The 22,223-nt window shown below is 41.4% G+C and overlaps 1 protein-coding gene across 1 annotated transcript in view; it reads left to right on the top strand.

Annotated features, from left to right (window-relative positions):
- The window catches only part of MGAT5 (mannosyl (alpha-1,6-)-glycoprotein beta-1,6-N-acetyl-glucosaminyltransferase), a 78,696-nt gene extending 56,796 nt beyond the window's left edge, over nucleotides 1-21,900 (top strand). Inside the window, exons 11-16 of the mRNA XM_009895859.1 lie at nucleotides 1,484-1,633; nucleotides 9,457-9,603; nucleotides 14,246-14,362; nucleotides 15,196-15,270; nucleotides 19,799-19,956; nucleotides 21,702-21,900. Of these exons, the coding sequence (XP_009894161.1) occupies nucleotides 1,484-1,633; nucleotides 9,457-9,603; nucleotides 14,246-14,362; nucleotides 15,196-15,270; nucleotides 19,799-19,956; nucleotides 21,702-21,900 (846 nt within the window). The remainder of the gene's footprint in view (nucleotides 1-1,483; nucleotides 1,634-9,456; nucleotides 9,604-14,245; nucleotides 14,363-15,195; nucleotides 15,271-19,798; nucleotides 19,957-21,701) is intronic.
- Nucleotides 21,901-22,223: the final 323 nt, after the last annotated feature.

Here is a 22,223-nt window from a genome sequence, read left to right as displayed (position 1 = left end):
AGGGAAAGAATTATCAGACAGTTGCCATTTGATTTCTTTTATGAGAAAGGCCTTATCATGAGGCTTTTAAAAGTAGGTGGAAATAATTGATGAACAGTAATAACAGTTCTGCAGTCAATGATCAACAAAAATTGCTTTCCGGAATGGCATGTTTATTTTAGCTGCTGAAAAACTGTTTCAGAAAAGGTTTGTATGACACTTACTCACAGTTATTCTTCCATTTTGATTTTGAGGAGAAATAATTTGCTTTTTTAAAAATATGGTTATATTTCACCCTTGAAATCTAGATTTACAGTACGTACAGCAGACATGGGTGAATAGCTCAGTCTGACCCAGTCTCTGCGGGGAATGTTGAAAAAACTGAAACGGGTTGTTATGTGTCGTTAAGTACCCTGGGTATTCGAATGTATACCAACAATTAATTTAGCAAGTAAATTTTAAGAAGTGATAGTGTTTGTTCACCTAGACCTGATACCTTACTGCTCCTCCAAGATTAGAAAAGACAGGATTTTCACCAGTCTACTTGCCCTTTGAATGAACCTTGGTGAAATTGTTGGCCAGCTTTCACACAGGGCTGTGGGGGAACAGTGTACAGCATTTACATGACAAAAATAGTGAGTGAAAGTAGAATTCTTAAAAACTCTCTTGCTGCCAAGAAGTACAGCAACTTGTTGCCTGATTTTAGAGCTATTACTAACACTATGTGCAAATATTGAGGGAAAGTCTCTCTGATCTGTGCTGCATACTGGCTGTAAATACAGTCTACAGCTAATTGCTTTTGGAATGCAAGTAGTCTTTACAACTCAAAAAACATATGGCATTGGAAATTAAAGTAACTCTTGTTTGCAAACTAGGATGGTATACTATTTTTATTTTTTTTTAATGCAACACCAAAGCCATTAGTCTTCTCTAGGTCTTTTCCAAAATGCCTTTAAATCTTTAGGTAAGTGGGATATTTGTAGGTATCTCATGGGACTCAGATACGAGGGATTTAGACATAAAGATGTGTATTCAGTTATTCAGTTGGCAAGAGTGCATCTTACTAAGGTGAGATTCACCCTTTTCTTCACAGAGAAGATGATAAACAATAACTAAGTTTTTTGTATCTCTGTGAAAAACAGACCAAAAATCTGCTATTTCAAAATGAGGTTTTTAGTATTTTTAGGCCAAGTATTGTTTAGGCATGTTGAGATTACACCTGTCTGATGGTGACCTGTTTTTTGTCCAATTAAAAGTTAATAGGACCTTTATATCAATTTATTTATACCTATACTATGAATAAAAAAGCTGCAGTTTTCTTCTGGTCTAGTAGAAAACAAAAGTAACAATTTAATGAAAGATCAAATATTATAGAAATCATATAAGAATGAGTGACTTCATCTCTTTCCGGCTTTTGTGGTACAGGAGATAAAAACCAGCTCTGATTGAACACTGCCGCTTGAAATATGTGAAGACTGAAAATATTTTATTGTTGCTTTTGCAGGATAAGAAGGCTTATCTGGACATCATCCACACCTATATGGAAGTCCATGGAACTGTTCACGGGACGAGCACTATTTATATTCCCGGCTACGTGAAAAACCATGGTATACTCAGTGGGCGGGATTTGCAGTTTCTACTGAGGGAAACCAAAGTAAGTTTGTCAAGAGGGAGTAGTGGCAAAAATAGCTACAGATAGACAGTATCTGAAGTGCATGCATTTCACCTCCTACGAATGAGCTCCTAATTTAAAAGCATTGGAAAAATAAATGACCCAGTGTAAAGGAGCTTAAGTTGTCTTCTGTGTGCTAAGAATACATTTTTCATCATGTCCCTTTTTGGACATGGGTCGACAGCTATTGTTAGAAAATTGGGACAACAACCTACAGTCACAGATACATTTAACAATCAGCTTGAGAAACATGGATAAACGAATTTTTCATTTTCTTAAATGTGATATTCAGCTCAAGGAGATTATCAGCTGAGAATGTGCTTTGTTTTACATCCCTGATGTGAAAGTTAGGTAGTATCTGAAAGCCGTACAATAGGCGTGCTCGCTCTGCCCTACCAATGACTTTAACATAGAGCGACCCTACTCTCTTGGGGAGAAAAGAAGAAAGGCAAGCACTTCATTTGCCATTCAGTTCCTTCCTCTGCTTCAATTGTTCAGAGAGAGTGAGCAAAAGAGTGTGTTTTTTGTGGTACGCTTTGCCTGTGGCTTCATAGTCAAGGTAACTCAAGATAAGGGACAGTAGGTACATTGAAATAAACTTTTGTCCCCATAGTTAGAATGCTTTGTGGGGTTTTCTGTGCCATTCCCATAATCTTTGTGGCACTTTAGGACGTTAAAACACTTTAGTAGATTACATTTAAATAGGATGTTTAACTTCCAGTTGGTGAAAGAAGTCGTTTGTGTGCTTAAAATTAGCAAAATGTGTGGAACTGCACCACTTACTCCCCATTGTTGATAGTTTCTTGCTGTGCGCTTCTACAGAAGAATCTATTAAAAAAACAAAAGAAAAAAGCAAGCACCTCCCAGTCTTCCCACACGACTGCAGAGATCTCCTTTTTGAAATATTTGGGAAAATGATGGTAATTTCACATCTCTGTGTGACAGCTGTTGGCAAATTATGACTTTTTAAAGGCAACCACTGTGTGTATGTACTTGATGCATACAGATACACATAATGTTGCAGATTAAAAAGTCAACATTTACTTTCGTCATAGGTAACAGATCACACTGCTTTTGCCTGTGTGGAGTATGAAATCACTGTGTTAATCATAGTACTAACGTGGGAAGAATATTGGCATTGTAATAACCCCAAGCACAAACAGTGACTTCTTTCTGAGAAAAAAAAACACGTGTTCTATTCACTAAAAGAAGCTAATGGACTTCCTATAGAATTACTGAAGTCCTTATAATTTACAAAGTGCTGTTCACAATAATAGTTATGTTTGAGTAAGTCTTCCTCTAATTTTTTATTAGCCATCTTACATGTATTACACTAAAAAGCTTGATTTGTCAATACTAAGTAGACAGCTCATCTGGTTGTTATTAGTTATATTTGCTGTGCTCTAAGATGCAATGTAAAGACACATTCAATTTAGGGCAAATGCAAGTTGATACATACGTATTATGCAACTCAGCACAGTGCAGTAACACGGGGTTTGTGACGCAGGAAGTAACCAGACTAGTTTCACTCAGTTTTTAACTAGTAATTTGGATATCAGATGGAAGATACTACCTTGTGCTTGTGAAGTACTCTTGAGATCAGTAAGCTGCATATTTTTCACAACTTGTATTTTTGTGAAAAGCATGCATCTATGCTGTACTGTTTTCAGAATCCTACAAGCATTTTAGACTTGTGACTTTAGTGATTTTCTATTGTTCATTGTTTTTTGGTGGTGGGTTGGGTTTTTTTTTTTTTCCTTCCTAACATTGGGGAAAATTCTTTGAGAATTTGCTGCGTTTCTTAATAGATGGCACTGAGAAACACATCAATGTGTTTCAGAATGCTGTATCAGGAAGACAGTGGTTTTATCACATTATCTTTTTGATACAATCTTTCTTAATAAGCTGTTTTAATATATTTTTTTTTAAGGCTGCAAACAATATTTGCATATGGCTTTTCTGAACTACTGTTAGCAGATTTGCAAATGACAAAAGCTGTTTTCCTTTTAAGGAAATTATTTATTTATGATACAGCCAGGCTAACAAAAGTTTGACCTGATGATAAGCAGCTAAGAGTCTGTCTGCCTCTCGTAATACTTATTATTGTCAGGCAAATGGGAGTGCACTCTATTTCTGATGTTGCAACAAAATGAAATGAAATATGGCTTACTGCGTCGTGAATTTTGGTTATTACTCCTGTCTAATACTTACTTGTTCCAATATATCTAGTTTAACAGAAAAAGTGAAACACCAGGGTCCTGAGATTCAAAGTGGAAACTGAGAACTGAGGTTTACCATCTAATTTGTTTGGACTTTTTCAGTTGCAGGTGGATTTTGTGGTTGAATTTTGTCTTTTTTTTTTTTTTATTTGCTAGCTGATAGTCTCTCATAGGTATGGTGGCTGTTCTGCCTTAGCATATGGTTGCCTCTCAGCATTGATCAACTGACATACTTGCTCTAAGTCTTCTTGTTACCTGCACATTCACGGTTTCACATTTTTGATATCTTTTAAGAGACAATGCTTTAACGTAGCTTAGCATAAAACACCACTCACCTGTCTCTGCTGGCCATCTGCTGCGTGTGTGGGTCGATTGTGTTTATATCAAATGGATCGGGGATTGAATCGCTAAAATAAGTGGAGGTTTTCCACAAAATCAAGCTGACTTGAATGGGAGCTTTGTGCCCCGAGGAGACTCGTGTATGTGCGCACATGCGTCCAGTGATGTTCAAGGACACCTTTTAATCATAATCACTTTAATCGCTAGGCAACGTGACCGGAGCCCCATAATGAATTTAGTTATGGGGTTTTGTCACCAGACAATCAGTGTGCTGAAAGTATGTGAATAATCGGAGCCGTAACTGGGGAATGGTAACATCTGTGGGTACAATGCTCACTTGAACCATCTAGGCCTACTGTTTACTGTCTCCGAGCTACAACCTTTGTCTTTAAGCTTCCAGAAACTTTGAGTTTTCTTTTTCTAAACATATGTTTTCATACCCAAGGGCAAGGATTGTCTTTCATCACTTGTGATTTCAACATTGTGTTAGCAAGTTTTTGTTAGGTCAGCTGACAAATGATCTAGTTTTCAGAAAGCCGGAGCTAAATAATAATTTAACAAATCACACAGTGCAGTGTACTCAGAAGTGTCAGTTTGTGTTGCACAGCTTCGTTTTCCCCTTAGACAGCAAAATGCCGATAGGTGACGGCTCAGTCATGATTCTTGATCAGAGCTTCGCATTCCCAAAATGTATTAGTTTGTATAGGACACAGTTATTCCCAAAAGCCTGCAGCTGCCATTTCATTCTGGTGTGTATTATAAAGCAAGGCATTTCAGAATAAGTGCGTTTTCCAAGCAGGAGGGGGCTGTTTGAGATTCATCATGGCTAGTTCAGCTGTGTAGCGCATGACAAAAACGAGACATGTCAACAGTTCCTAATGAGAAGATGTAAAACCATTCATCACGTCAGAGGAAAATAGGGTAGGCGAGCTGGCAGCCTTCCTGCCAACTTACGTGGCTTCTCGCCAAGTGGGCAGCTGGAGGAGTTGGACCAGTCTCTTGGAAGAACCAGTACTGAATTCTCGAGAAATATTCCTCCTTTCGCGAAAGTTTCAGATGCACCTTTTCACTTTCAAGTCACTGTGAATTTTTGAGGGAATCCAAATTCTTCTACTAAGTGGAACTTACCATTTCTGACTGCTGATTAATAAAAATAGGAGCAACGCCCTGTTTAGACAGTTTGGGAAAAATCCCGTTGCAATGTTGGATAAGCGGAAACAGGAAAAGAAACTTTTCATGTTGCCTTTTATGAAGTAATATATTTTTTACTTCCATAGGCTTCACAAGATCAGCTGAAAAGACATTTCTATTCTAAGGTTGTTTCAATCACAAAAGCATTCACTTTTCCAGAAAGTATTTATATTCATGAGAAAAATATATCAAGATAGTTAACAACAGCCTTTGCTACACTTCTCTTTCTGTAGTTCAGAAGAGAATATATAAGTTCAGTAAGGAGGCATACAAAAGTGGTGATAAACTTACAAACCCAACAGAATAATTTTGATAAAGTGCAGTAATGTTAAAAAGGGGGGAGGAGAACATAAACATTCCTCTTTCTGGAAGTATAGCATTTAGTCTCTGGAATAGGGAATTTTTCTCTTAAATACTCAGCTAGTCAGAATTACTGTCAGTGAGGTAAACCATTCACTCCTTATGCTATACCTTTGGCCATAGTTTAGAAAGACTGTTCAAATACTCATTTTAATAACAGTCCAATCTGGTGCCATGAACTCCTCAAATAAATTGCTTAGTGTCAACTGAAAGTCAGTGCTTTCCAAAAAATAAACCAAAAAAAACCCCTGTTTTGTCACGGGAGTGTTTGTGAAGCACTTTTCACGTCAGAGAAGTTTCCAGTTAGCCACTACACCATGAAAGGACTGCCTGCATTATAATCAGAAAAGAGCGGTGTCTTGGCTGGTCCGATGCTGGGTGGCCAACTCCAACGCCTGAAATTCCAAACCAGGGGCTTAGTTCACTGCAAAAGCAGAAAAGGTTCCTAAGGAGCCTTTCTTATGAAAACCAAAGCGTAAGGGTTTTAACACCTGCTTTACTCAAGTTGGGCAAGTGAGATTGCAGACACCAGTACCCTTTTTTGACTCATGCAGAGCTACAGGCACAGACACACCGGGGTAGCAGACCTTGCAAACAAGGACATGGTTTAAAAAAAAAAAAGAACACACCACTGTTACCATGATCATTTTACATCTGTATTTATTTGCTGTCGTCTCCTTTAGATGCGCTTTTATACTGTAAACTCCTCCTGGCAATCACCTCATTATATGGGGCATTAACGTACAGAGCCTACTGTGGCGTGCGCCGACTTAAAGCAGTATGAAAAATAATGGTTCTGGCTTTCGAAAACATTTGAAAGGTGAGAAAAATGCTCACATACAGAAAATGAAATAGTTTCAAGCACTAATCAGCCAATAAAGTATAAAGGAATTCTACTCTGCATAGCGATTCTGCTGCAGCTAACAAATGGCAATCAGGGCTGACATTTTTGAACCACAGTTATGCTGCCAATATTGTCAAATTTGGAGGTTTGAATTATAGATCTTCAGCCACAGGGTGAAGGTAGCTGCCCACAGTGGACTCCCGTTACCGGGCACAGCCTCTGGTAAGAGACTACCCTCAAAGCCATAGTCAGCAACCTTTTGTGGAGGCAACAGTGTGCATTTATATCGCAAAATAGTGGAAACACAGTGTGTTCTGAATTTTTATCATTTTGTGGGAAGGAGCCTTGTCTTCCCCACAGCTTCAGCCGTCCTGAGGATGGATGCTTGCTGCACTGGTACCAGAAAATAGTTGTCTGTTATTTGTACTTTTTTCTTTTCTTCCTCTTCTTTTTCAGTTAGAGAGTTGCAGCATTTGTTACATACTTTTAGGAAGTACCTTGACAGATTGTTTTAGCCTTTCTGGAAACAAGAAGTTGCATGTACTTCAAAGGATTAGCAAATTAGAGCGTCATGAGAATGAGTTATAGAAATGACATGTGTTACCCAGTGCTTTCCTTTTGAATCATGATGAATGTGACTTTCTGGAGGCAATTAAGATATTCCTCAGTTTTGTTCTTTATACCATATAAAAATACTGCCTTCCTAACAAAGGAACCTTAATAAAGGGCAATTTTCAGGAGCAGGGTCTAGATTCAGTTTGGGAATTTCAGCTGACCTGATGACGTTGTGGTGGAGAGTGACAGAAGAATTTGGAGGGTTGAAAGAAGGAGCTGGGGGGGGCTGCAGGCAGCTGTGAGCCAGGCTAAAGCCTCACGCCGTCAGTCAGCACACACGCGTGCACCGTTCTAGCAATCAGACACATCCTTCTTCCTTCAAAGGTACGGTGCTGCTTAGAGGTAAGGTTGGAAAATGGATGCGAAACAGGTGGTAAGCTATTTATTATAGATTAAGTGTTGACAGTGTGCTCTGTGCTGTCAAAACATAAAACCAGGTTTCTTTCCCCGTGGAGCTTCCTCCTAAATAAACGGACCAGTCAGACACAGAACTGTTGAGCAGCGCACAGCAGCAGTTTATTAAAAAAAGTGAAAAATGAAGCAAACAAACCAGCATTCTCTACCTAACAGCCAAACACAGGATCATAGGAGAATTGATACTTCAGATGGTTTTAATTGCTGGCTCTCAGCTGGTTTTCTGCCTGAACTAAGGAGTAGTTTAAATAAATAACATTGTGTGTGCAGATTGCGTGAAATGGTTTCAAGTCTGTAATTCATTATTTTCAAGAAATTACCTTTCTTTAAATTAAGCCTCTTTTAAGATGAAATTTTCTATGTATTTTTTCTGACTGGAAGGTAATGTATCTTATGCCACATATAAAACCCAAATGTAGATAATCTAGCTTTAGTGGAGATAGTCTTTTGTTTTTATCAGCCACTGGAGAGTTTCCTGTAGGATTTAAATCTGTGAGATAGCTGAGAAACTTCTTGCAAGTAGGTGCCTTCTTTTAACCTAAAAATTGAAAACTGAAATAGCAATATTCAGCTCCGTGCAGTGCAAGTTGTATGTCCCCAACTATGCTGAGAAGTGTTAACTTTCTTTTTAAAATGAGCCAACTCGGAATTTATCCTGTTGTTGCCATGGGCTGGAGAGGATTGATGCTGCAGTGCTTGTGCCCAACAATGCTGACGGGTGGACTTTTGATGATCTTAAGGGTCTTCTCCGACCTAAACGATTCTATGACTACAGGTTTATGTATCAATGTTAAGGTCAGCTCCTAGAAGGGGCTTCAGTTTTGAACCTTCTCTTACTAGGATTCACTGCCGTGTTGCAGAAAATTTAATGCAGAATAGTATAATTTCACCTCTGTGAAGACATGCATCCTGTATACATGATCCCAATAGTTATGAAGATTGCTCTTTATATTCTTGAAAAAAGCAGTATCTCTATATATACATTTAGTCATCCGGCAGTGCTCAGAAATTACTGTTGCAAATCAGAGCTTGTCATTCTCCCGTTATACACAAACATTCAAATAAAGATCAAGAATCTTACATTTAATTCAGGGGGTTTAACTTTGTTGGGCCAGGAAAGGGGTCAAGATTCAAATAAAATCCAGGCAACTCTGAAAAAATATTGAATTTCTTTACGCTGGAGAAAAGCACTGCCTTTTCTAGAGCACCTGTAATCTTGGCTGATGTAAGAATTGCTTTGTGATGCGTTTTTCCTCCTTCAGTTTACCTTGGAGGGGTTGAACCCTCCTAGACCTATGCAAGTTCTCGCTGCCCAGGCACAGTGTCTTCAGCTGATGTTTGCTGCCATCTACCGTTTTAATTAGAAGACTTAATCAGTTTGGCAGGAGCGTGTTCGCAGCGGCAAAACCAGCAGGTTAGCTGATGTGGGAGAGCGGGGGAAAACAGTAGTGTAGCTGTTCCGTGAGGTTGCTGCAGTAAAACCTGTACCTGCAAGAGAGGCCCTGCAGTTTCATTTCAACACCAATCAAACCACCAAATGACTTTTTTTTTCCCCCAAAAAAATAACTGAAAGAGTCCGTTGTTGCCTCAGCTCGCTGAAAAACCACCTGAGCTCATTACAGAAGATTATTGTCAAATGTTTTACTGGACATTCCGTTACTGCTTGGGTAGGAGGGGCTGAGCTGCTGAATTTCTCCCGTTTTCTTAATGTTGGAATTTTTTAGGCTGGTACCTTTAGAATGTGTTATTGTTTAAGTTAGCTCTTAGCTTTCAGTTTTTGTAAAGAACAAAAATTAAGATAGTCCTTGTTTTCTATTTTTCAGCTGTTCGTTGGTCTCGGATTTCCATATGAAGGGCCGGCTCCTTTAGAGGCCATTGCTAATGGATGTGCTTTTCTAAATTTAAGATTTAACCCACCAAAAAGTAGCAAAAACACAGAATTTTTCAAAGGCAAACCTACACTCCGAGAGGTAAGCTTTATCAATCTTGGTAATTTCTTTATTGAAAATTACTGTGGATTTCTTTTTAGTAACTCAATATAGAAAAAATTGCATAAGTGTTCTCAGTTTATTGCAAAAACTGTTGTTTTCTTTAGCCATTGATGGGTTTATCAGTCCTTATTTTTATAGGATAATCAGACTTTTTCATTAACATACTGCTAAGCTTTTCCTCTAGATTTGCCTATATGTACGTTCTGCTAATTCTTATTGACAGATCGTAAACTGAAGTTTCACTTGAGATCCTGATGTTCTGCCCAGAACAGGTCGTGTCATCTGATACGTGATGTGTCATTTGAAAGTGGTTTTATTTTGTTGGAGAAACAAACATTACTGTGACCTGTGTAGGAAGTAAATAGGTGTTTAAGTAAATAATAAAAATGCCATTTGTGGGTTGTTGTGTGTGTTTTGGGATAATTATTATTTTTTTTTCTCCAGAAAAGACCAGCTCAAGGCACTGTTGAGCTAAGGTATTAATGGTCATAGCCCACCGTGTGTGTGGTTAAACACCGAAGACATTTGGAGAACTGACTCTTTAAGAGAACAGGAAAACCAAACCTCAAGCTTTCAAAACAGGCAGTGTGTTTAGACTCCAGCAAGAGAAAAATGAGGCTAAGTAAACTAGCCCCTCATCCTGGCACTGACTTTGGAATATTTTTCTTCTTCGGTGTAGGTAAAATTCAGCCTATACCGTTGCAAGTATTTAACCATCATGTAGCCATTTCTAACATTAGCCCTTTTTTTGCCTGTGAGCATGGCTTGTTCATAGGTGTATATAGAATCATAGTATAGAATTGCTGAGGTTGGAAGGGACCTTTAAGATCATCAAGTCCAACCATTAACCTACCCTGACAAAACCCTCTAAGCCGTGTCCCCAAGTACCACATCTACCCTTTTTTTAAACACCGCAGGGGAGGGCGACTCCCCCACCCCCCTGGGCAGCCTGTTCCAATGTTCAGTAACCCTTTCAGTGAAAAAAATTTTCCTAATATCCAATCTAAACCTCATCTGACATAACTTGAACCCATTTCCTCTCGTCCTATCACTTGTCCCTAGGGACAAGTCGTCAGCCCCCACCTCTCTACAACCTCCTTTCAGGGAGCTGTAGAGAGCGATAAGGTCTCCCCTCAGCCTCCTCTTCTCCAGGCTGAACACCCCCAGTTCCCTCAGTCGTTCCTCATCAGACTTGTGCTCCAGACCCCTCACCAGCTTTGTAGCCCTTCTCTGGATACGCTCTAACATCTCAATGTCCTTCTTGTAGTGAGGGGCCCAAAACTGAACGCAGTACTTGAGGTGGGGCCTCACCAGTGCCAAGTACAGGGGGATGTTTGCTTCCCCAGTCCTGCTCACCACACTATTCCTGATACAGGTTAGGATGCCGTTGGCCATTTTGGCCACCTGGGCACACTGCTGGCTCATGTTGAGCTGGTCATCCACCAACACCTCCAGGTCCTTTTCTGCCGGGCAGCTTTCCAGCCACCCCGCCCCAATCCTGTATCGCTGCATGGAGTTGTTGTGACCCAAATAATATATGTATTTGTTGTGACCCAAAATATATGTATTTTCTTTACTTACTTGCCTGAAGGGAAGGCTCTCTGGTAACACTTAGATGAGGAGAACTTGGCACAGCCACATTTCCCAATTCAAGTTACACTTGGGCTATATAAATGCGTACTGAGCTAGTTGATAAGCAAAGGACAGTTTCCCATTTTAAACCAGGAACATAAATTCTTTATGGTTTTATGATCCAGGACTGTGCCTGCCTTTCAGCTTGTTATACATTCAGTAGGTTACAGGACTTGAGTTCAAACTCGCCCCTTCTCACAGTCTGCGTTGCTAACAAAGGAGAGAGCAATAAGGGGAAAAAAGTCTGTTTAAGCTTTCTCCTTGGGCTTGGCACCTTTCTTCGGTGGGTCGCTCGGCTGTGTCTCGTTTCCAGTTGTTCTGTGCCCAAACACTGTAACTGGTCAGGCTCAGTAAATAATCTAAACCCACCTTAACTCTTGAGTAGGAATTGTCGTGCTTGGAATGCTGGGCTAAATCCCCTGGCATGTGTCAGCGCTAACAGAAATGCCGTGCACCTGACTTGCACAGAAAAATAATCCCTATTGACTCCTTTCGTGCTAAATAATATAATGAACATTAATCATGAATATCTCTGCGTTCACATGCTCTGCTGACCTGTCCTAAGAGTAACCTGTTCTCTAACCGCTTTTCACAACTGCCTTTAGATCCGATTGCCAGTAGTCCATGTGCTGGTTCTTTGGGATTAAGAAAGTCCTTAAGTCCTTCTCTCAGTTTTTTTCAAGTGTTAAAGGAGAACAAAAAAAGCTTGTGTAGCTCTGGGAATTGATTATCCATAGACCAATTTGAAGATAAAGTCTGTGTTTAGTACTTTTGTAAAGTAACCGTTGCAAGTCACTATTTCTCTCTTGTTCTAGCTAGAAATTTTTTGGGGGTGGGGGAGTTAACTGTTTCCCCTCTGCCTGCAAGATGGGGCCCTGTAGGGAAGACTGTGTGCAAAAACTGGAAATGACAATTTTCATTTTAGTTCAGCAGTTGTTTTGTCTTGGGACATGATTTCGCTGGGGAAAAGAGCCAGGAAAAAAAAAAAATCATCTTCAAGCAGCTTGTTTTGCACCAGTATTTGTACCAATATTTCTTCTCCATTCTGCTACTCCCAAGAAAGAAAACACTGTATGATATGATTTCTTTCACTTTCTGCTTTTAGGAAGGAAAAAAAAAAAAAGACCTGAAATTAGAAATTAATTCCAAATCTATTTATAAGAATTCTCATAGATTTTAATAATAGACGGAGGGAGTATCTCCTGAATACCTAAAACATTAAGCCTCGGCTAATTAAAGCATTTCAGTATTAGGAAATAGCCTTAGTACTTTTTGAGAGTATAGATGTAGGAAAACTCATGCAATAAAAATATGTTGCTAGTTACTCTTAAAGCACCTCCTGATCTGAGAAGTTTAATTGTTTGTCTTCCAGATCAGATCTGGCTTTAATGTTGCCCTCCCCCTGTCTGAGAAGGGAGAGAAAGAGTGGTCTGAGGCACAATCCTAAAGCTTTGTGGAATTTGAAACACTGGTTTATGTTCATGTTATTAAAGGTGCAATAGAAGGCTTTTTGTTGTTACTGAAAGCAATAGTAGTAGCTTCTGCCATCTGAAGTCCAGACATAAGTGCCCTGGGAACTCAGTCTTGGGAACCAAATTTTTAAGTACATATAGTTTTAGTGGCAATAGAAATACGGTTGAAAAAAAGGTTAGAATGTGTTGGTCTTCGAGAAGAGTTGGACTTTTTGGAGGAATTTATAATACGCCGATGTGAGCGCAGTGCAGTGGGCTGCAAGTGACCGCAGGCAGTTAGGGAGGCTGTCGGGGCGCAGAAGCGTCCGAGTTCCCGGCCCGGCAGCGGTCTTCCGCCAGTCCGCGAGCCCTCCGCGCCACGCTGCCCTGCCGCAAAGGGGGGAGCCCGCACAGCCTCCCCTGGAGCACTGGCCTCAGAGCACAGATTTATGGTAGCTGATCCCATATGTAACCCTAAGACTGGCTTATCTGGTCCACAAGCAAAATGCAATAGGCAAAAAAAAAATATCTAAGTAGTTTCTTGCATTCACTGGGGGGGAGTGCAAGTGTGGTGTATCCCTGGTGCAGGACAAGGCTCTTTCCAACTTCAGATCTTTTGCACTGTCTAGATTTCTCTTTGTATCATGCGTAAAGACGCAGCTGGATAAAAATTGTCTATGAATAATCTGTCCAGGGGGCAGTGTATTTATTTAAAAAGCAATTTTCTTCTGAGGCCTTTGAGAAACATTCCCCTCTCTTCTGCAGCTTTTGCTTCCTCTCCCTGTGTTCATTCGCATGTTCCTCTCACACAGTGCAACCTGTCAAAAAACCTACTTCTAGTGCTGTCGTGCTAGTTCTGAAAGCAATCTCTGAGTTAACTTTTCTTAGTTATCTACTTGGGTATTTATTGAATTTGTTTTCTGACAAAGTGATGAGCAAAATACCAATTAACGCTCTTACTGAGGTCAAATCACTCTTGTACTAGGGTTAGGGTTAGAGTCAGAATTCAGGTTTAGGGAGAGTCAGAAATCATCTAAGTGATAGAAATGATTCTTTATTCACTACTACTCGCAGAAGCTTGGAAATGTGTGACATTTGAAGGAGAGGCGGGACAAGGGTGACATCTCCTGAAGGCAGTCAGGCAGGTCTGGCCAGGACAGGTAGCAATTACGGGCCGTGAAAACTCAGGGCTGCTCTGGGACTGAGCTGTGGGGAAGCGGGGTCATGTTGTAAAAGTAATTTCAGTAAGCATCAAGTCTACTGCGATGGGGGTCATTATGAGGATCAAAGCCACAAATGAGAGGTGCACCAATGTTACTTGTGATCTGTGTTATTATCTGATATTCAGTTTTCCAGCTAAATTCACTGTCTAAATTTAAATGCGAAAAATCTGAAAGATAACTCGGAATGACGGTGACGGTTCAATTCTAGCTGAAGTCTTGTCTTAGTCCTAATGCACTTCATGCAAAAAGTCTGATGAAGGGAGTGAAAGATATCTTGACACACTAATTTTTACCAATATCACATCTTCCTTTCAGTTGACATCTCAGCATCCCTATGCTGAAGTTTACATTGGGAAGCCCCATGTCTGGACTGTAGACATCAATGATCTTTCTGAAGTTGAGAAGGCTGTGAAATCAATTTTGAATCAAAAGGTGAGCAATGTATCCTCAATTTATCATCAACGCTTGAAGGGTGTACTGTGTACTGCATGTAGAGTGCTTCCTAATGTTAGGCTAATTAAAGCAGAGTGCTGCACTTCGGTAGGGTATTGGGAAAAAAACCATCTTTATTACATCTCTGTGGTACCTGATTATCGTGTTCCAGTACTGAATGTGTCAGGGTTTACCTGAAAAAAGTGTGCTAGAGGGAATTTGTATAGAAATGTGAATTTCATATGGAAATTATACAGCAATCTGAATTTTCTCTGCATTCAGTGAGGAAGTTTCCTTGTTGACTCTTCGAGCACTGCAGGCTGCCCAAATCCACGCTCGACTCCTTTGACTGTTTTTGTAGCCTTGACATAACGACCACTGAAGTGCTCGTGCACTTACAGCATGGAATTGTAATGAGGGCACTCCAAGGGGGAAAAAAAAAATTTGAAGTAATTTTCAGAGGTATCGTGTTCGTTTTTTGTCATAATGTTTTCTTTTTCACTGCAGCTCCAGAACCGAAACTTAGTTAAAGCAGGAGCTGCGGAATGCCGTAGGGTCTCAGGCTAGCGTTATGTCTCTTGCTTTGCAGTGTACCCTGAGTTTCCTTAAAGATAATCACTGTGCAACTTTTATTGCCTTTACAAAGGAGCAAAACTCAGCTTAAACTGCTGATGGCTTTGTGAGATTGTGATTTGTTAATGAGTTTATTTGCATTTATTGTTGCTACTTAAGCTGTAATGTAGTATTTGGAATGCAAGCTGCTACCACACAGCGCACCACAAAGATCATTTAAACAAAATTCTCTCTAACCTTAACGCACTATGTTTCCACAGATTGACCCTTATTTGCCCTACGAATTTACATGTGAGGGAATGCTTCAGAGGATGAATGCATTTATTGAAAGACAGGTATGAACTTCTAGTGTGGATGAATCCTTTATTTTATGTTGGAAAGGAAGGACCCTCTCCATTTAAAGCTTCTGGGTGGTGGTGCTGTTCGAGTAGAAACAGGAGCTGTGCAGGCCTTGCCTGGGCAGTTCTTTGCTTGGATGAAGTTCTCTCGGGAGGTCCACGTGGACTCAGAGATTCACTTCTGTGGACTTGGCCACGTGGGGCTTGCGAGGCTTCTTCCAAATACTGTACCGGTGGGATTTTTCATGTGGAAAGAGACTGACTAGAAATCAAGAAGAAGTGCTGGCTACCAGAATATTCGTTCTGCTTCTTAGTTTGCCATTGGGTTCTGATTAATCTGCGAGTGTCTGATTTAGCATATGTCGTTGCAAAAATGGATCTACTTGCCTGAATTTCAGGAGCTATAGGAGCTTTTAAATTTTTTTAAATTTATTGATCGATTATTTGATTGATTGATTGATTTACAAAGAACCTTCCTTCTTCTGATGTTATATCAAAGCAGAAAGCCAAAGTAATTTTTCAATGTATATGTGACTTCTTTAACTGTGAACACACAAAAAATCTTTGGATGCTGAAGTATCACATAGATATTGAGATGCCTCTGGGGTAGAATTGCACTTAGGCTAAAACCTCTGGGCGGATTTTTCAAGTATTTAGTTTCAATCGATAAAGCTTTAAATGGCTTGGAAACCTGTTACTTAAAGGACTTCTGGTCCCCATACATTATTGCCAGCTGAGAGCAGCAGAAGATACTGAGTTGGAGTAATAAAGTGCAGAGATTTATGTGGGATACTGATTTCTAGAAACTGTATGTTTGCTTGGACTTCTGCCCAAGGCCAGGTCTGTTGCAGCAGCCAGCTCTGCCTTTTGTTCGGCTGCTGCAGCAGAGAGATAGGAATAACCTCTGTCTCTGTTATGCCAATTAACTTCCAGGATTTCTTTCAAAAGCACTGCACACGCTCCTGTACCTCTGTTTCTGAAAGAGGACGGTATTACAGACAGTAATAAAGACTAACACAGCTTCAGATCAGAAGTGTAGTTAACATAATACAGCTATTTCCAGTTTCCTGCCCATAAACACTTTATGTTTTTTGCTGCTGTAGTGATGACATAGCCTGTAAAACTATCTCTGGTTCTTTTCATTCTTCTACCTGAGTTAGCTGTAGTTGGGAGGTTTTGTCGATCCAGGAGGAACCAGGGCTCGGCGTAGGGGAGAAAAAGAGACAATCTACAGACAGCAGCTGTGGGGCAAAACTGTCTTTCCCCTCTGCACCTCCCCCAGGGGCTAAGCCCCGGCCTGCACCGCATGCTGCTCAGAAATAAATACAGCATTGTCATTTTATTCAGTGCTTTAACTGATTGTCAAAAGCCGTTATTGTTTCATAGCCCCCAGGACGCTCAAACATCGTTATCAGCTGCATGTGCTTAGCACTGTGCCCGATTAACTTGTCAGATGATGAAAAACTAAAGGTTGAGACCTTCTTTTGAAGAGTTTGTGGTGGGAAGCAGGCAGAGCAGAGAAAGCAGCCAAAGCTTGGAACAGGAACAAAGATGCATGGACTTGATCTGGGTCAGAGGTTGTGGGGTGCATTAACCACGAGAGTGTGGTCTTCAGGGGATGTCTGAATGTGAAGAGGATGGGGCCAGGTACACTCACCCACAAGTCACCCTATGGGACGGTGAAACTGTAGGATTTAAATGAGTTGTCTGGAGTTGGAGTTTGGTTCAGGAGCAGAAGGGAGGACGGTGTTCCCAAGAAAGGTTTAGTGAATTCCCCGAATCTTCAGATCCAACAGCTGGGCTGAAGGTCTTTAGGGTCTGAAGTAAGAGAAGTACTGTGAGCTGTGGTTTCATGTTTAGCAGTGCCACCTTCAGCTGGATTAAAACAGCTTTCACTCCAGGCTACTCCTTCCTGCCAGCGGCCCTGCCTGGCTGTTAGGTGCGTCTGTGCCATCTGCTGAATCCATCCCTTCATCCTGGTTGCTCTGTGGCTCCACAAACAGTTGAGTCAGCTCTGCGAAGCGGCAGCGTAGGGTGGGAACCAAAGGGTGGGACCGCTTAAATTGGCACTGCCATCAAAGGAGCAGCCAGGCAACTGCAGCCAAAGCAGCTGCAGGATTCCCTGTTGCAAACTTGGGAGCTGTTGGATGAGGCAGACTGGGCTTGATGGAACGGGCACGCTGACACTGAAACATGTGGTCAAGCGGAGTACTTGGTAACCCAGCAGAAAATGGTTTTGGCAGGGCTCTACTAGGTTAGCAAACCGACTTGGCTCAGCAGAGGGTCAGCTGAGCACCGGGGCTCGGTGAAGGGAGTGGAGTGAGGACATTTATCCAAGAGCAGGAGAGGCCAGAGGGAGGAGGACACCTCCTTTGAGGACAGGACTAAGCCTGTCTCACCTCGAGATTGTGGTTATAGGTAAACCAAACATAAAAGCCGTCTCTGGTGAAGCTTAACCTTCCGTTTTACATAACCTGTTTTCTTTATTTTACCTTCATGCACGTAGGGTTGTGGGGCAAGATAGACTGGGGTGAAGATACCAAATTTAGGTTACTTTTAGCGGTCAGTAGGAAAGTAGCCAGAGACAGCAAACTGAAACACACTCCTGTCTGTGTGCTGGCACCTGTGAAGGTGATGTACTCTGAGATGTGCTTCAAGGTGGCATAAGCTGAGGAAGGCTTCCCACCAAGCCATGGACTGGAAATGGGAGGCTGTGCCCAGTTATTGGGAAGAACTTTCAACTAAGAGATGTTAAAAGCTGAAGCCCCAGCAAATGGTGGAGCCTCACAAATGATTCCCTGTCTTTGAAAAACTTTTGTCTTCTGCCTGCACCAGCTGTGGATCCCATCCAATATTACAGTATTGCATTCTTTACGTTACGTTAGTATATATTACCGTATTACATAGTAAGTATTACAGTGTTGGATTGGATTTTGAACCTATCTATAGATTTCCTCCTGCATCTAGTATTTTAAATACTGATTTATAAAAGGAGAGAGGAAGCAGAGCACTTAAGTCCAAACAGCAAAATGACCTTTCTGAAACAACCTCATCAAAAAGTACCTCCAACCATCTATTGTTAACCTGTTCTTTAGATGCCGTTAAAATTATTCTGCCATAAATATGCTCTAAAATGACCCCGTTTTTTCAAATTCGGCACGAGGGAATGGCTTAGGGCTGCATCAGGGGAAGTTCAGACTGGATATTGGGAAAAAGTTGTTTACTGAGAGGGTGGTGAAGCACTGGAACAAGCTCCCCGGGGCAGTGGTCACAGCCCCAAGCCTGGCAGTGTTCGAGAGAGGTTTGGACAACACTCTGCGATGTATGGTTTAGCTTTTAGGTCGGCCTGTGTGGAGTCAGGAATTGGACTCTGTGATCTTCCCGCGTCCCTTCCAGCTCAGGATAGATATTCTGTGATTCATGAGTGTATAATATTAAATTTATGGTTAGACCTGGGACTATGAAAACTTCCTCCTTCAGCAGGGGAAATCTAAACAGAGAAAAAACCACCTAACTGATCCTGAGAACTGCTTAATGATTTGGGGTCTTGGCTTCGTTAACATTTCAAGCCTTCCAAAGCTCTGGGTCACAGTGCGGGACCTATTCATACAAGTATTAGTATTCTCGGGAGAAAGCAAACCATGATGGACTGGGCCCAAATTTTTTAATCACCTTCAGATGAAAGTTGCCAACTGTTAAACTGATGGCCGCGTAGCATGGAATGTTACATAAAACCAGTCATTACAATTTTCTCATTGCTTTTTCTCATTTTAAATGTCAAGACCACAAGAACTTGTCTTTGCATCGTTTTTGCTAGCAGGTGTGTTTAGATCCTGTTTCTTCCTTCCCTCTTTCCGCTGTGGTGACACTTGCCTGCATGCATTATTTATAGTCAGGTTTTTTCAGTGTTGGGAGCGCACTTTTACCAGCAGTTCAACCAAGAATTGCAAACAAACTCTTTGAATCCTGGTTGCTTTATAGAAACCTTCAGTCTTTTATGAGTTCAGCTCACTCCGTAGCGCTGCGAGTCCCCTGATCCTTTCCAGATGGCTCTCCACGTGGGCCACTTGAGACGTTTCTCGCCTACAGGGTAACTGGCCTCTGAAATTCTTCTCCTACCAGAACTTCCTCCTGATATTTGTGCTGTTGCGAAAATAGTTCTGCTAGCACTGAGTGAGTGAAACAGGAGTCGCTGAGAAAGCCAAAATGGGTTGGGTGTGTGGAAGTAAAGAGAGTATCTGGAGTCGCTTGTGATAAATTTACAAAGGTAAAGGTAGGGAAGGAGCTTCTTTGGGAAGAACGATACTACCACGTTTCAAGCAGCAATCAAAGGTGATAATTCCCTCATGCTAATAATAATTTAAAAAAAGATAAATTTTAACTGTGCTTAAATTGTTGATTTTAATACAACCAAAATGAATTGCAAAATGAGTCTTTGGGTGATGATAACCACTTATTTTACTAATGGGGAAAATTGCTAGCAAGAGACGGGATGCATTATAATAAAATGTGTCTGTCACTGCAGGATTTCTGTCACGGGCAGGTGATGTGGCCCCCGTTAAGTGCCCTTCAAGTAAAAATTGCTGAACCTGGGAAATCCTGTAAACAAGTTTGTCAGGAAAGCCAGCTCATCTGTGAGCCTTCCTTCTTCCAGCATCTTAACAAGGACAAAGCTCTGCTTCGGTAAGTACTTAAAAGCACAAATGTTTTATTTGGTCTCCATTGCGCTGGCTTTTGCCACACACAAAGTTTAGCATACAAACTCTGCGAGAAGGGAAGGTGGGGAGAGAATTACTGTCTGTTTGGCAGCAGCAAGCTGTGAGGTTGGCCCTCAGTCCTCCGTAGCAGTGGATGGGAGAGGCTGCTGCTGTGTCGAGAGCACCGCTCCACGTAACGTGTCTTTTTGCATGTGTGTGCAGCACTGAGGCCAAAATTTACATCTCTTCCTTACCCCCCTCCATCTCCTACATGCGTGCACAGTACGGTGCCCTTTGATGTTGGGCTGCTTGCACTGAGCAGAGACGCTTGTGCTGCAGGGATCGCAGATGCCAGGACCGTAGTTGTGTTTGGATGGGCCCTTTGCAGCCCTGGCTGAGCAGGGGCACCACTCCACAGCTTTTGCCGTGTCTTCCTGAGCGTGAGCGGACTTGCACGACTGGTAACACTGATCCCGACTGTGCTCAGTCAGCTGGGTCAGAAATGAAATGCCTTTGGTTGCAGGAAATAGAACTCGGTACACATTGTGCGATTTCTATCAGTTGTTCACATGATTTTAAATACAGCACTTATAGAGTGTTGCTTTGCTTTTATTTATGGAGCTCCCTCTTTGGTCGTGATTAACATCCACACTGATGTTAATCCATCAGTGACTATATTCATTGGCAATTAGCAGTGACTGTTTGGGTAGACCTTTTGTCGGTATTGTCCTAGGTAAAGAACTGCAAACCCTTGTACCTTAGAGGTATTAGTACCAATTTATAAAGTGTACCAGCTATGCATTAAAGCAATTAACGGTGCTTTCAGGTCCTGTCTCTTTGGGAATATGTCTGTTCCTTTCAGAATGAAAACAAAGCGCTCAAAGCTGGGCTCCAACAAATGGCTCCTAGGGAATCTGCTGCTTAGGTTTTCTGTCTCCACTTTTTGCTAAATTCAATTGTAGAAGGTTTTTATTTTTGTATTTTGTTTGAAAAGTTATAATTTCCCGTGGAGTTCAGAAGCAGCTCGTGTAAAAACTTTGTGCGGCTTTTTTTCTAGCTGTCTAGACAAAATTGTAATTCTCTGGAAAAAAAAAAAAATCTGTTAAATGCTGAAAGCTCCCAATGTTTCCAGAATAAGTGAAAAACAAGCCTCTGCTGGAACTGCTACCCTCGTGCTTAAGCTTTGTGGTCAGAAAATGGCAACCCGAATTTTTCTTTTTTCATCTAACTAGCGCTGGCTGGTTCCTGAGAGCAGTGGCTCCTGCCCTGCCCGGCTACCGCCGTGACACAGCACTGTCCCCTGGTCCTCGCCGCTCGGCTGGCCGCAGCTCCAGCTCCCCCGGGCTGCCCGGCACCCTGTGGCTGGCCAGCGGGAGATCCCTGTGAAATCAACCAGAATATCTCCTGATTTTGGATTCTTTGGGTTTGCCGTACTAGAAATCCATGGTGCTTTGGGGAGGGAGCAGTCAAAAGCTTTTTTTTTTCCTTTTTAACTTCTTCCCTTAATCTTTAGGAAATGGAGTAAAGCTGAAAAGGCTGTACTGCCCTCTGCAGAGAGAATCTGCGCAGGCGAAAAGAAATAAGAGTCATGTCCTGGAAATCTGCAATTCTATGTGTACTTGATTTAGGATGGAATAGCGCATTTTATTTTATTTTTAGCGAGGCGGGATGAAAACTGTAGCGAACTCCTGTAAACTCCACTGTGATTTAGATATGTGCTTTGCTTTTCAGGTATAATATCGAATGTCTCACCATGGAGTCTGCAAATGATATTCTGGTCCCCTCTTTTGATGGAAGAAGGAAGCACTGTGTTTTCCAAGGTGACCTCCTGTTGTTCAGCTGTGCCGGCTCCCACCCAACCCACAGAAGAATCTGCCCCTGCAGAGACTATATTAAGGGGCAGGTCGCGCTTTGTAAAGACTGCCTATAGCAGCAGCAGAGCTTCTTTTGAGTTGAGGACAAAATGTAAGTAGTTTTGAGAGGAGCTACTTATTACTTCCTGCACTTTTGTCCAGGTTTTTCGCTGCAGGCAGAGCTATCATTGCTGGGCAGAATTATCTACTAAGAGAGGAGAGATTCATAACAAACAGCTAACTGATCTTTTTTTCCTATAAGAACATTTGCAGTGTAACTCTTCAGATTCCTTCATCTGTTCGCGAAGAGAAATGAGTTTCATGTTCTACAGTGATTTGAAGACGACTGCACAGAATAGTTTGTAGAAAATTCCCAGACTCATCAAACTTTTTTCTTTTG

Source organism: Charadrius vociferus, unplaced genomic scaffold (assembly GCF_000708025.1).
Source record: "Charadrius vociferus isolate BGI_N301 unplaced genomic scaffold, ASM70802v2 scaffold862, whole genome shotgun sequence".
Lineage (NCBI taxonomy): Eukaryota > Metazoa > Chordata > Aves > Charadriiformes > Charadriidae > Charadrius > Charadrius vociferus.
The sequence above is the reverse complement of the archived record's forward strand: the minus strand, read 5'-3'. Positions and strand labels throughout refer to the sequence as shown.